The sequence below is a fragment of the Peromyscus californicus genome, unplaced genomic scaffold (assembly GCF_007827085.1).
Source record: "Peromyscus californicus insignis strain IS unplaced genomic scaffold, ASM782708v3 Scaffold_7__1_contigs__length_154581171, whole genome shotgun sequence".
Classification (NCBI taxonomy): Eukaryota; Metazoa; Chordata; class Mammalia; order Rodentia; family Cricetidae; genus Peromyscus; species Peromyscus californicus.
Genome location: NW_026294595.1, coordinates 57,171,257 through 57,187,009, shown reverse-complemented (window position 1 = coordinate 57,187,009; position 15,753 = coordinate 57,171,257). Strand labels below are relative to the sequence as shown.

Sequence of the window (15,753 nt, the reverse complement as noted above, 5' to 3'; positions counted from 1 at the left end):
AAGGAGGTTTCAAAAAGTGCTCATGCATTTTGAAAAAGCAGCAAATGCAAAATCTTTCTTTTTAAAACTTGGTTGAGTGGAATCTAGAAAATGAAAAAACGTCTATAAACTTGGTTGTTAATTAACTGCCCAATAGTACAGAGATGATTGGTTCAAGGGACTTCCGAAATATTTGTCTCTTCAGAGTCATTGGGTTGTGGCACTACAGCATTATTTAGAAATGTGTTAGCACTAGAGCAATTCCTCAGAAGAAAACTATTCAAGAGAAATTACATAAGCTTAGATTTTGATGGTATAAAAAACTATGTAAGTATTACTGCTTAAAAAAAAAACGAAAAATGTGGTTGTCTAAGGTCACTCTATATAGATGGCACATTTCCTTAAATTCTCCAACTTAATTCTGTTAATTCATCTTTCTTTCCCCAGGGAGATAAAGAAGCTGAATTAGGGCTTCCATTTTCTCCACTTTGTGATCGGAAGTCAACGATGGTCGCCCAGTCTCAAATAGGTAACTCTGAAGAATGCTGGCCCTGAAACTGGGTGGGACTTGTTGTTCAGATGTGTGTACTATGCTCTTCAAAGTCTTCCAGGCCAACCTCACTCTGTAATCATGATAAATTTTGGCTTTTGGCTGATCTAGATGATGACGGATGGAAATCAATGAAGTATTTTCACAAAATGAATTCAGTAAAGTTGCTGTTGCTGGCCAAGGTCAGGTGTTTCTAGGTTCTTGGCTTCTTAATCAAGAAGTTCAAGTAAAAGCCCACACAGAAAAAAAAAAGCCCACACAGATTTTCAGGAATATTTTCAGCAAGGCAACTTTATTTAAAGGAACTCAATAGAAAAGATTTGAATACACTGCATAGGAGCAGTAGACCATGACCCAGGTTACAGCCTAGAGTCTCTTTATGTGTTCTAAATGAAAGAGAGGACAGGTTCTAAGGGGTATACTTGTGGCAGTTCTTTATTTTGAGTGCTAGATTAGATCACATGGTCATCTTCCTACCATTCATGTCCCTTCCTGGAGAGCTTCTAATTGAGTAGAAACTATTCTAAGTTTGATTGTTGTTAGGGGAATGGAAACTTATCCCGTTATCCATAGAGGGGTCTAGATATAGCTGGATGAGGAGGAAGTCTGTGGTTTTTAGGTGAATCATATAGAGAGGGGTATGTGTGCATAGAACACACAAGTAAAGGAGCTAGACTGCCAAGTGCAGTACTGGAAGGTGGTATGCATAATAAACCAAGTAGAGTCCCAGGTTACTAAACTATTCCCTATGCTCATGCTTGACTCAAAGCACTCTTAGTCAATACAATTCTTATTCTTGGTTGTAATCCTAGTAAATAAGGACTTCCTTCTTGTGTAAGCGATTGGTTCTTTTGTTATGTCATATTGCTGGTTATTATTTTCTATAATTTAATCCTTTAGGCATAAAGGAATTCAAAGAAAATATTAACTTTCCTGTTGTGTTATTGCTAACTTTTCATAATATGCTTAATGCAAATTCATATTCTTTAGGGGGGAATTTCTTGAGATATGAACCGATAAATCAGCATCAGGAGATGTGCACAATGATATCATTCCCAGCCACATTTATTCTTACCTTTATTTGTGTAGGGAACTACAACTCAGTTCATTATGAAAACACATACTTGCTAAGCTGCATGGTTTTAATATCTGATAGCATTCTGAAAGCCTGCGTCCTCTTTACAAAGCTATGTGATGTAGGGATCGGCATGCCTATTCTGGTGCACCTATCACAGAGCTGGAGGACAGTGGCAAAGCTTCTTCCTGGAACTGTCCCCTTTCCAGCCAAACTCGAAGAGCTGTTCAGTGAATAAAACACCAGTGCTTATAACTGTTCAGAAAATGTGGATATTGTAGACTCAGGACCTCATCTATTAAGTTGGGGATGACAGACTCCCAGTGCCTCTTACATTAGTTAGTAGAGGTGCTGACTCACTGGACAGTCTACCTGTGCTCGGGAGATAAAACTCTGGGTAGACAACTAATTTCACTTTGAACTGAAGTGTCAATTAAGACACAAAATTGAAAGCTTTTGTTAAAAATTGAGGCATGTCTTCACATGTACTTGAGAAGTGTCAAGCATCTAATAGTTTGGTCAAGCATTCAATGGATAATTTGCATGTATGCATAGGTCATTTCAAGACTCTCTTTTTTTCTCGTACTCACAGGTTAGTCTCTGTTCCCAGGTGGGTTCAAGGCAAGAAGCATCCAATTGCTCTTGGGCCTCAAGCATTGCATTCCCGGAGCTTAAAACAGTTATTGTCTCCTCTTTTTCCTCAACCCCAAGAGGCAGATGCAGAGCAGCGGACAAGGCTCTGCTCTTTGCCTGTCACTCTCCATCTTGATGAGCACTTTAAATTGAAGTCATCACTCAATCCTGACATTTCAAAGTGGTGGGATTAGTGCTGTCTGCTGGAGATTGTAGTGTTCTCTCTGCCAATTTGACAGCACACACCCACGCACTGTGAACTAGCGCTTTACATTCTGAGAATAATAAACAGCAATTTGAAATAATAGTGCATTGACAGAGCACTCTGATGCAGTAAGGGGAAAAAAGATAAAGATAAAATGAAAGTAGCTGTCTTCCTGTGGCCTGGGGACCTTCAATTAGCTGGTTTCTTTAGAAGTTAGATAGTGTTTCTTTCTGGCACACAGTGACCAAAACCAAGTGAGGACCATTCCAAAGGGTAATGACCTCTTGTTGAGAAGAAAAGACAGTCCTGATCATTAAAGCTGGCTGGACAGTTAGAACAGCACAAAGGGTGGAATACTGAATAGGGAAGAGCAAGTGCCTGAGCTAGGAAGTTTACTTACTACTAGTGGATGCATTGTTATCCAGAGCATTTACTCGCCTCTGCCGATTCTGTAGTGAGCGATTGTCTTTCTAGTCCTCACTATGACTTACTATGGGAATCAGGAAACTGGAACACTTGAATGTATCATTCTGTGTATTTTGCTTTTTCAGGTTTCATTGATTTCATAGTGGAGCCAACGTTTTCTCTCCTGACAGACTCAACAGAGAAAATTGTTATTCCTCTTATAGAGGAATCCTCAAAATCGGCATCTTGTAACTATGGGGCAAGCAGGTAATTTTTTTTTTTTTGCATTTTTTTTCTTTCTTTCTTTCTTTTTTTTTTTTTTTTTTTTTAATTTTAGGATTATCCCTTTCCTCAAAGGTAGGCTGGCAGGTCTTACAATAATTATTAGGTAGTATTGCCATCTTGTGGCTCTTTATTGTAGTGCACTCCCTTTGCCACTGATCACAGTTCACTATTACAGAGAAGAGAAAGGGTGTGGATTGGATGGGAGGGGACGCTGGAGGAACTGGGATGTATGGGGAGAGATGAAACCTTAATCAGAATATATTGTATGAAAAATATTCTTTTTTCAATTAAGAAAAACAGAGAGAGGAAAGAAATTAGTGAAGTATTCTAGGGTGTGTTAAGGAGAGTCCCAGGTCCTCTCCATGTGGGAAAGTGGACATGGGGGTAAGCACCTGCCACATGCTCACATCTGGGCCTGGATGACTGCTGTTCTATTCCAGTGCATCTTGTCTCATATGGTATCTTGACCTTGTTGCCTTTTGATTTCTTTGGTTGTCAATGGTAGCTCATCCACCATGGTTGCTGATTCCCTGAGGCGTTCAAATTCAAAAGGCCCCATGAGTGATGGGAGCTATACTCCAGACTACTCTCTGTCATCTGTGGACCTGAAGAGCTTCAAAAACAACCTAGTGGACATCATTCAGCAGAACAAAGAGAGATGGAAAGAGTTAGCTACCCAAGGTACAGTTTGATCATCCTATCACTTTACGTCTCTTTAACTATTCTAATAATTTGGACTTTCTTCCACTTGATGTTTTTCTTTTATAAAATACATAAACTCTTGCTGGTATTTGGAATTTGGTTATTCATGAGAAAGTTGGCTCTGTTGCTGGCTAAGAAGGGATTATGCTGTTCATGTCACCTGAACTGCTGATGTGTGTGCCGGTGAGCGGCAGTCATTCATGCAGATGTGAGGTATGGGGCAATAACATGACAAATTGCAGGGGATAAGAACCTCTGTGCTTGCTGGGTGGTGGTGGCAGCACACACCTTTAATCCCAGCATTGGGGAGGCAGAGGCCAGTGGATGTCTTGAGTTCAAGGCCAGCCTGGTCTACAGAGCTAGTTCCAGGACAGCCAGGGCTACACAGAGAAACCCTGTCTCAAAAAACCAAAACAAAACAAAAAGCACAAAAATGAACAAACAAAGAACCTCTCTGCTTTTTCAGTGATGCTTTCAAGGCTGTTTTAGCACCACACAAGGCTGCTAGCTCTTGCTGTGTCTACCCAAGTGTCTAGCAGTTTAGTCAACAATAAAAGCCAGGGGCTGGAAAGATGGCTCCATGGTTAAGAGTACTCACTGATCTTACTGAGGACCCAGGTTTTGTTCCAATAGGCAGCTCATCACAGCCGATAGCTCCAGCTCCAGTATTCAATGATCTCTTCTGTCCTCCACATCTGCAGATATATGCACACACACAGACACACAGACACACATGCATACACATGATTGAATATATATATATATATATATAGTTTGTTTGTTTTTCCAGACAGGGTTTCTCTGTGTAGCCATGGCTGTCCTGGAACTTGCTTTGTAGACCAGGCTGGCCTGGAACTCACAGAGATCCACCTGCTTCTGCCTCCTGAGTGCTGGTATTAAAGGCATGCGCCACCATGCCCAGCACAACAAATATTTTCAAAAGGATAAAAGCTTCACAAATTATTGTGCATGCAGGGTAGAAAGCACTCTGTGAATTGACTGTTAATGGCACTGTGCTTCTATAATAAGAGTGGGTGGGCTAGATCTGCTTTCAGTCTTCATGAGTGACTGAGATGCTAAACAGGAGTAGGAATGTAGTTTTAAACAGGGAGGCCAGGAAAGACATCACTAAGAAAGTAATAATTTAGATAAATAAAAGAGGAGATAAGAGAGAGGGCCAGGGAGAGGCCTGGCATGGAAGGTCATACCTTTTCAGACAGAAACATGGAATGACCACTGTATGAGCTAGGAGGTGACGCTTGCCTCCCACACAAGAAACAAAGAAGCCCGTGAAAAGGGGAGGAGATGGGCAGGTGAGAATACTGCAGGCATGATGTAGGGGGATGTAGGGACCACATCATTTATTTGGGCCCGAAAGAGGAAAGCCAAATGTAGGGTTCTCTCTTAGAAGACAAGTGAGTAATTTAAACTAACAATTAAAAAGGATTTAATACTCTACATCCACCCTAGTGGATGATCATGTGGTTTATGTCTTTGAGTCTATTAATGTGATAGATTATATTTATTGATTCATATATATTGAAATATCCCTACATCTCTGAGATGAAGTCAACTTGATTGTGATTTTTGATGTGTTCTTGAATTTGATTTAAATGTATTTTATTGAGATTTTTGAATCCATGTTCACCAGAGATATTTATCTATACTTTTCTTTCTATGTGTATCTTTGCCTGGTCTAGGTATTAAGTGTACTGCTGGCTTCATAAAAAGAATTTGGAAGCATTCTTTCCTTTTCTTTTTTTATGAAATAATTTGAGAATCATTGGTTTTAGTTCTTCTTTAATCCACACAAATGAACTGGCATCACTCAGTACTATGCACCATGTGTTTTCTATTTGTTAAAAGACCTTCCAAAATCAACTGATGGATGCCAAAGAGAAAGTTGAATGCATGGGACATTCCCTCAAACTTCTTCTATATCTGAATTTGCTGTGTTTTCTAACACTTCAAGAACAGTTCCTTCGTCTAACTTTGCATTATGAATATGAATAACAGGTACAAGACTTTATTGCAGTTCATGTGGCCTCAGAAAGCTGTTGGGTTGGAAAGGTGCTAGTAGAAATGTAAGGAATAGATCAGGCGGTGATGAGGAAGAGATAGGCAGATTGGATGCTCCATTGTTGACCCAGGTTTAGTTAAGTCATATCCCAGTGACTAGTTATAAGTACCCTGGAAGTTTGTCAACTTTATACCTCAGAGAACACTACACACATCTATACATGTGCATGCATGCTTATATTTTTGTGTGCATACACACACACACACACACACACACACACACACACACACACACACACACACTCATTTCTGTTCTCTTTAAAAAACCTTTAGACTTACAGACTTACATTCAATGTTCTGTTTTCTTTCTTTCTTTCTTTCTTTCTTTCTTTCTTTCTTTCTTTCTTTCTTTCTTTCCCCTTCTGTCTCTAATATCCTTTAGTTGACAAGAGCAATCTAGCTCTGACTTCAGTTTTAATTCATTTAATGAAACAAGAACTCTACTTCCAACAGGACCTTGCTACCATTCAGCAATGAACTCATGAGTGGACTAGAGTAGGGTCTGGCCAATTGCTGAAATGTTTTCAATGAACCAATCCATGTATGACATTAGAATCTTGGTGAACCAGCGCCATCTTCTGTCCATCCAGCCTTTTGGTGGATACTCCCTATCTAGTCATTCGCTAATTAGTCCTTATATTTTTAGGTATACAGGCACCCCCTTCATCTACAGGAAATAAGGGCCAATATCTAAGGGCATGCCTGAAAGCATACATAGCTCCTAATCCTCTATATACTACATTATATTCTATGGGTCCATATTTATTAGGTATTTTTAAATTTAGTTTTACTTTATGTATGGGTGTTTTGACTGCATTTTGCCTGTGCACTTCATGTATGCCTGGTGACAGAAGAGTGCCTTGGATCCCACAAAACTGGAATTATAGACAGTTATGAGCCACCATGTGAGGATAAGGAATCGAACCCAGGTCCTCTGTAAGACCAACCAGTGCTCTTAGAAGCTGAACTATAGCTCCAGCTCTTCATTATACATCTTACTATGTAAGTTAGGCAGAGTAAATAATTGAAAGCGTTTTAATAATCACATGCTAAAATATAACTCTGTAACAACATATTATAATGAAAAAATATAAATGGGTTCATTACCTCTTTATCAAAATATCTTATGAAAGTCATGTTGACACTCATAGCTTTAGATTCCTGTGGGGACTTTAGGTTTGGTCTTGTTGTTTGTGTCAATAGGTGAGATTTATGGGGAGATGCATTCTCCGATAATAAAAATGAACATGTTGTTACTCACCTCATTTTAAAAGTGGTTTTCAAGCAGAATATTATCTATTTATATAATTTAATATCCAAATACAGGTATAGTAACATTATGTATACAAGACTGTCTTTCATGATAACCTCTTATTTGGTTCTGAGAGTGTCTACTTGAGCCAAAATTGATTAAAATTATTTTTTTAAATCATCTGAAGATCATCACTGACAAATACAAGAGTCATGAATGGTTCTAACAGTAAAAGCAAAATATGCTGAAAATTAGGATGATTGCATTTGTTTTCATAATTTTACTATAGTAGTTTCTATAAATGTGACTAATTTATAAAACTAATCACAGGTTATTTTTAAAAATTATTTCTTCACACTTTCTCTAGATCGTTAAAATGAGTACCCCTTTTTTTCAGAAATAAAATTATTTCTACAGGAGCAGCTTATTTTTCCTCAGTAACCATCATTAGGTAAATCATCCTGTGTGCTGACAGCTCTAATTCGATCAAAAGACTTGGCAATTTCGATATTCTTGCTGGAAGTCTGCCTGGGCCCAAGTGAGGAAGGGAATCCATTTGTGCAGATTGCTAAATTGACATCAGAAACCCCAGACACAACAGCTACACATTTCTTGATTGACCTGGTCGGACTGACATGGAATAGATCTACCAATGGCTGCTGCATCAACACCTTTATGCCTCCAAAGATTGGTGCCAATAGTATTTCGTGGGTACCTTTCTTGCCTGAGATGACACAGTGAGTGCCAATAAATGTTCTCTGAGCAACTTACCAGTAATTTCGTCCTGTCTTCTTTAAGGGTACTGAGATATTTTCACTTCAGATGTGTATTTTTCTAAAATTTCTGAAAGGAAGCACAAATTTTAGAAATTTATCTTTTATATAAATTCCAACATTTCCCTCTGAAATGCTTTACTAATCTCTACCATTGAAATATTCATGAAAATTTAAAGGTAACTATCACACAAGTAATGTCCATACTTTATATTCTAGTGAAAATGATTGGCCAGGGCAGAATGACTTAACACTGTTTGGGTTGGGTCTTAAATCGTCTGCCACCACAGAACTCAGTTTAAGATTAGCCAAGTTATTTCTCCTCTCAAAAACATCCCTTAAAATACTTTAATTGTATTTATTTTATGTGTGTGTGTGTGTGTGTGTGTGTGTGTGTGTGTGTGTGTGTGTGTGTGATGTGTATAGCTGCAGGTGGCAGAGCATGTGGAGGTCAGAGGGCAACTTTCAGGAGTCAAAACTCTCCTATATATTTTTAACCAGTATTTTCCAATGCTTTCTTTTACCATGACTCCCTAATAGCCAACTTAGTACTTAGATATACCAGAGTATTAGAAGCACCCTAATATTTAATCAGCTAAGAATAGTGATGGAATAACAATTCTACAAAGAATTGTATTTATCTATGATCTAGCTCTCTCCCATGAAGGAAAAAAAAAAAACTATTATGCAGTGAGATTAAATCCAAAGATAAGAATCTATGTATACTAAGAGAAGACATAAACATCACAGAAATTAAATTATAAGCAGGGAGGTAGCATAATACAGGGTTAAAATCTAGAATTCTGAAACAGAAATGTTCAATTTTTCTATTGTCACTAATAGTTACATATTTTTGAACAATTTCACTCTGAGCTGTGACTTCAGTGTCTGTCTCAATATCTGTGATAAATGTTGAATAAAGAAACGTGAAGTGGTCTGTGTTTTCTACACCAGTACTTATTCTTGTGGGCTTGCATATACCTCAAGTCTAGTTGTAGAGCTTAAGCAAGCCTTCCTTGAAGTGTGCTGTGGCAAAACATTCTTGATGGCACTTAATACACGACAAAGTGTACAATGGGACATCTCCATCCATCAATCAAATGGATTGCTATGTGCCAACTTGATCTTAGTACAAAGTGATCTCCAGTACCTTTTCTTGATTTGCCAAAGTAACCTTTTGAGTATCTTTCTCAATGTCTCTCAAATGCATCCAGTTGTCCACACGAGAGAACCAAGGGATGAAATGGAATTGGCCTATATCAGAACCATAGACACAGCTGTTTAACATATAAAGATGTAAATGAATTAGTGTCAATTAACTTTTGAAGGAGTTGAGGATTCTTCATTTTCACTTTAGCACAGTGGTTCTTGACCTTCCTAATGCTGATAACTTTTCATACAGTTCCTCAAGTTAGGCTGACTCCTAATCATAAAATTATTTTTGTTGTTACTTCATAGCTGTAATTTTGCTACTGTTATGAATCGTATTGTAAATCTCTGGTTTTTGGAAGGTCTTAGGTCATTCTATCCCAAAGGGGTCATGACCCACAGGTTGAGAACTGCTACCTTAGCACAAAACCCTCCAGAGAAGGAAACTGGTCTTATGATTTCTGCAGACCAAAACCTAAATGCTCAAAAGGGGGTAACTTTGTAATCCAGCAAATGGTTTATGAAAATTAAATTCTGAAAGAATTTTTACCATCTATATTTTGATCTCTTAAACTACAGATGTAATTTTATTTATCAAAAACACTTCAACTGCCCTAACTTCACTTCTTTGAAGGCTAGTCATAATTTTACTAATCAACTTTTCCTCATTAACTGTGGGAATTTAGGAAGTTTCCAGAGATCACACAGAAAGATTCCTAACTGAACTGATGATTTTTCTCATGCATATTTAATTTCTATGTATTATTCCTTCTCCAAATCACTTATAGAAAGCAAGGGGGAAAAACAGCGATATCTGTATAGTTTCTTCCCAAGTGAAGCTGAATACATAAATCTTCAAAGAGAGATGGAGAAAATCTTCAAGGATCCAAAGCTACAACTTTATTACAATGTCATTTCTAAAACATAATTAGGCCAGACATGGTGGCCCACTAGTTCAAGTCCAGGCTGCTCTACACAGCACATTCCTGGACAGCCAGGAATTTGTAGTGCAACTCTGTCTCAAAAACAAAACATAGACTACACCAGGCTGGATGGTGGGTGAGGCAGGCCTATATTTCCAGCTACTCTGGAGCTGAGGCAAGAGATCTCAAGTTCAAAACCAAGCTTGGCCTCCAAAGCACAATCAAGGTCAGCCTGGAGTAACCAGGCAAGCTCTTTCTCAAAGTAATCAGTGGTGGAATGCTTGCCTAGTGTATACTGAACCCCAAGTTCAGTGCCCAGTATAACAACAACCGCAAAATAACTAACAAAATCAAAACTGTAAGCTGGACCCCTTCTTTAGCTTGAGAACTGGACTGGTGATAAGTAATTTGAGGAGGTTTGCATAAAATTTTATTGATATCTAGAATATTCTATGAAGGTAATGAGATATAGAGGCCACGAATTACACAGTGACATCTGTTTACCACTCTGGAGGTAGGATTTACTTAGGAGGGTCTTGTGATCCACATTACCCTCTGTGTTTGGTTAAGCTGTTAGAAAATACAAGGAAGAGAAAACCCAGAGACATCGAGCCCTAAAGACTAAGACAATAACTTTGATGGTAGTTTGATGGAGATACAATGCAACACCTACAATTTATTTTAAATCACTTCACTTCTATCATGAGAGCAACCCTTTTACATGAATCTGTAGAGGTCACAGATTCCATCACTGTCGATCCACAAACTACTTCATAGCTAATTGCTTAAAGTGCTTTTATTTTAAAGCATGAATTTACAAATGTATTGCAAAAGGAACAACATACATGAGCATATAAGGAAAACAATTTCCTCCATCACCACTTTCAAAAACTGCAGTTGAATGATGTTCTTCACATATCCTTTCAAATAACCCCTCCCCATAGTCAGCAAAGTTAGATAAGAATATATGCACAGGAGATAAATAAATGGCAAGGGAGTAATGTTATGAAAACACAGGGTCTTCCTCATCTCAGGTATAGGGTAGCTGGGTGTATAGGACTGATTTCTCTTTTGGCTGATCTGAGGACTCATATACATAGGTACCAACCCTGTTAACATTCTAAAACTTGATGTCATAAAACAAAGTTAGTAGAAGCAACTGCTATAAAAACAAAACTTTGGGAGATATTCTATAGTTTCAATTCATGTATGACTCTGTCAAGCAGCTTTTACAGAACAGCACAAGGTCCATCTTGTGGTTGCTAGAATTAAGATCAGGCATTCCACCAGGATTTGCTGAATTTTCTTCCATGTCTGATCCACATTTGCTAAAACTTGTGTGTCCCAGTCTCATAATGACTGTAAGTGATTTTAGCTTTCACAAGATCAATGAAAGAAGAGGAGAGGAAAAAAAAAACAATAAAACTTGGGGAAAAATAGATACACACACAATTTCCCGAGTCCCCTCTTCCCAAGTTAGGAACATACAGTGTTACCTCCCCATAAGAATGCTTGTTGATCTTTAACACTAACAGTCTGCCTGCAGTCTCTGGGTTAGAGACAAGACATTACTCTGGCTGTGGCTGATCCTGCGTGGAAAGCACCGTGTATGGCTCCAGATCACTGATAACTGCAGTAGGTGATCTGGTCTGAGCGGAGGGTTGAAGAATTTGTCAACACAAAATGACAGCATTTACACAATGTTATTTCTCGAGGATAGGCAACCACACACAGATGGATGAGTTTTAACATTAGTGACCTACTTCTCCTAGCAGTCCAGGTCTGCTATTACCTCTCCACACATTAGCATCTCTTTATTTTGAACTTCTCAAAAGGTATAGGTCTTGTGTGAGTCTTGGATTTTTGTTGGGTTGTTTTTTGAGTACTTTTTAGCTTATCTTTTACTACAGTGTTTACAGCCAGGAGCACTAATGAAAATAGAATCCTAGGGGTTTTGTTTTGGTTTTGGTTTATTGTTTGTATGTTTGCATTTAACAAAATGCCGCTCACATTTCTTGCTGTCAAACAGCTCTATCATCCCCTAAGAACTGAGTTTGAAATCTTTTTAGATTTTCTTAGCATGGAAATGAAAAATATCACATTTATTTCCTTCTTCTCATCTTGAAACTTTAAAGTAACATTTCTTTTCAGAAAACTAAGAATATTCTTGCTTTTTCAAGGTAGTGTACACTTAGCCCACTGGTTCAGGGAGTCAGTTTGTGTGAGCAACATTTTCAGGTTTGTGAAGCAGCCAGTAGCTCTGGAGTAGAAGGCTCAGATCTGCCCCACACATAGATGAGACTTTGGGCAAAATGAAATTGATTAAGTGGTAAGAAGTATGCCTCAGCTGGGTGTTGGTGGCACTCGCCTTTAATCCCAGCACTCGGGAGGCAGAGCCAGGCGGATCTCCACGAGTTTGAGGCCAGCCTGGGCTACAGAGTGAGTTCCAGGAAAGGCGCAAAGCTACACAGAGAAACTCTGTCTCGAAAAACCAAAAAAAAAAAAAAAAAAAGTATGCCTCAATAAGCATAGATTTGGCATGCCATGGACATTCTCTGTGACTTCTGTCTTTGCTGTTGCTGTGATTACTAATATTAATATGTCATTCTTACCAGTTTATGCTTTTGTGCCCTTTTTTACTCAGATTGCCCATGATTTCATAAATTAAGACATATTGATGCAGTAGTGCTAAAGAACAAGTAGATTTCATCAAGAACTTAAGATAGAAAGGCTATTGTATATTAGCTACTCATAAGCATTTCTGAATTTAAAATTTAACTATCATTATTATACCCATCTGGGAGCTTCCTTTAAAGTACACGGACCCAGGGCTGGTCAGATGACTCTGGGTAAGAGCACTCACTGCCACGCCTGATGACTTACATTTGCTCCCAAGAATCCGCATGGTGAAAGGGGAAACCTGGCTCCTGTAAGCTGTCTTGTGACCTCTATATGCCCCTGCCCCAAGTAAAATACATACACACACACACATATAATTTTACACACACACACACACACACACACACACACACACACACACACACATATATGTTGTAGATAATTAGTAAGGTTACAGATGTGAATTCATCATTGGATTTTACATTCTGATACTGTTATAGTAGTTTGGGAAATGGTTCTTTATGGTAGTAACACTGTGTTATGAAGTGCCACACTGAAATCAAACCCCTCATTTTTTTTTTTTACTTTCAAAATTTGGGCAATTATGTTTACATGATTCTGCTATGCCTCTTCCATTAAAGATGTGATTCCTATTCACCCCTACCTTCACATTCCCAGCTTTTCTCCATGTAGAGGAGAATGTGACTGCATGGCTCCTCTTTAGAATAGGTCATGGCAGTGATTTTCTTTTTCAGGATTGTCTGTTACAAAACCAAGTTTAGTTATATTACCAGTCTACATACTCAGGCACAGAAGTAGATTGCTACACTGATAAAACTAGTCATTTTAAAATTTAAAACAAAGGTTTCTGCTTCTTTACCAAGCTGAAATTTAAATAGCAATTTCAGTTTATCAGAGTACTTCTAGCACAGTCAAAACATTTCCACCCTTTGCACATTATTATTTCCAAGTTTCAATTCCTGAAACTGATTTAGATGAATGTACATAAAACCAATAACACAAACAACTGTTTTGCCTATAAAAGATAAAGAAAAGATAAAAATATTAGCACAACTTTCAGCCTCAATTTTTAGCCTATCATTTTATTCTGACAAAAATTAAGTTCCCCAGTCCAATGTGTGATTCACAAACATTCCTGGGGGTGGAGTCTTCCCTGGAGCACAGTTGACCTACCAGGGATCACACCCTTAAAGAAAACCGACACTTCTTCTCCAGTGTTCTTAAGTGCCCACAATACCTACACTCAGGGAGGGACTTTGTATCAACCTCCCTTCTTCTCATGCTGGGCTGTTTTTCTGGCTTGAGCTTGTACATGATTCTTTTCACACTATCACAATCTCTGTGATACGTGCAGCAGCCGTGGGAGTGTAAACTGATGCAGCCATTATGGAAATCAGTGTGGAGGTTCGTCAAAAAGCTACGAAGAGACCTGCTACATAATCAAGCTATACAACTTGGGCATATTCCGAAAGGACCACAGAGACACTTGCTCACAAATGTCCCCTGCTGCTCTCTTAGCCCAGTAATGGAAACAGTGCAGATGTCCTCCACCGATGAATGGTTAATGAACATGTGATGCGTTTTCACTACAGAGATGACAGTCCACTATTAAGAAAAATGAAATTATGAAACTTTCAGGGAAATGGATGGAACTGGAAACAATCATCATTAGTGAGGTAAACCAGACCCAGGAACACAGGCATTACATGCTTTCTTTCACATGTGGATAGTAGCTTTGACACTCTAGATATGTGTCTTTCATTGGAAATACCCACAGAGGTTAGGAAAATAGTAAGCGCCCTTGGGGGGAGGAATCTTTCCAAATGGGGGAGATCGAGCACAGTGATTGAAGGGAATAAAGAGGAGAAATGGACCAGGAAGGGTCAAATGCAGGGGTGGGTAGAGGGGGCTATGGACAACTAACACTAAAGCCCTTCTGAAAAGCCATATGGAAGCCTAGTACTGCGGAAGTTTCCTAAAATATACACATATACACACATAACAAGAGTTTAAATGGGAGGTACTATATAGCACAGGATCAGAGCCCCAACTAGACACCACGTGTTGGCAAATAAAACCCCACAACTGGGAAAGGGTTACCTCTTTTTGACTCTTCAGTCAATGGGATCTTATAGTCCCTCAAATATTATAGGTTATTTCCAATATTGTTGGTTTCTATCCAGAACTCAATGGTAAGACCATTTGGCAATTTATTAATTTGAAGTTTATGTACCACTTTATGAAATGACATGTTTGTGTTCGGCAGGTTCCCCGTCTCTGTGACAAAAAATTTGGAGAAAATAATCCTCAGAGGAGGATTTATTTTGGCTCAGTTTCAGATGTTCAGCCCCTGGCTGGCTATCTCCTTAGAGAGTCAGGGTAATCTTTACCATTAATTCCTATGAAATTTACAAAGAAGCTTACATCTTCCAAAATATAGTGACACAGAGTAAATAAGCCATTCCAAGGAATGATGAATTGGGGATTAAAAGTAAAAGGAGAGCTAAAACCAAAGCAAGACCAAAACCCAAGAGGAAAAATGCTAAATTCTATAGCTCTGTATCTGATTTCTGAGGAACACATTGAAATGTGTAAAGCCCTGTTCTTATACCCTTGGTAATTTGGCCTCTCTTTGGACTGGCTCTACTAACTGCCTAAAACTTTCCTTAGTACATGTTTCATGTTCCTGACATCTCTAACTTCCTGAAGTCTTCAAAACATGTTTATCTTCATTCTCACAGTCTCAGATGTTACACTTTGAGGGCCAGCACCTAAGGACTTCAACCATGCCACACTGCATGCACTTGCCAATCCTCCATGATCCCTAAACTCCTCTGTTCTACATGCTTGCAAAGTCATCGTCATATGGACAATGCAGAGATTTGCTATCAGCTCAGGAAGTAGCTAGGGTCCCATGAACTATGTCTGCAGAAGTTTCTGAGTGCCTGAGTGATGAGCCAGGTGAAACACTTCCCCAGGTCACCCTATGCTAGAAGAACACTCTATAATGTTCAATTAATCTTTCAATTAAGTTTATACCTTTAGACCTTTGACCTGCTCAAGATACCATTCTTATTCTGTGGCCTCAGTACAAAATAGTTGG

The 15,753-nt window shown here is 38.7% G+C and overlaps 1 protein-coding gene across 7 annotated transcripts in view; it reads left to right on the top strand.

Annotated features, from left to right (window-relative positions):
• Pde1a (phosphodiesterase 1A) overlaps positions 1-15,753 on the top strand; it is a 279,670-nt gene that overhangs the window by 256,261 nt on the left and 7,656 nt on the right. For 6 of the 7 annotated variants that reach the window (XM_052726280.1, XM_052726274.1, XM_052726276.1 and 3 more), the window contains 3 exons: positions 427-508; positions 2,994-3,114; positions 3,638-3,813. In XM_052726280.1, the coding sequence (XP_052582240.1) occupies positions 427-508; positions 2,994-3,114; positions 3,638-3,813 (379 nt within the window). Of the gene's footprint in view, positions 1-426; positions 509-2,993; positions 3,115-3,637; positions 3,814-7,562; positions 7,936-15,753 lie in introns of those variants that run through there. The other variant, XM_052726277.1, reaches the window with a different exon arrangement.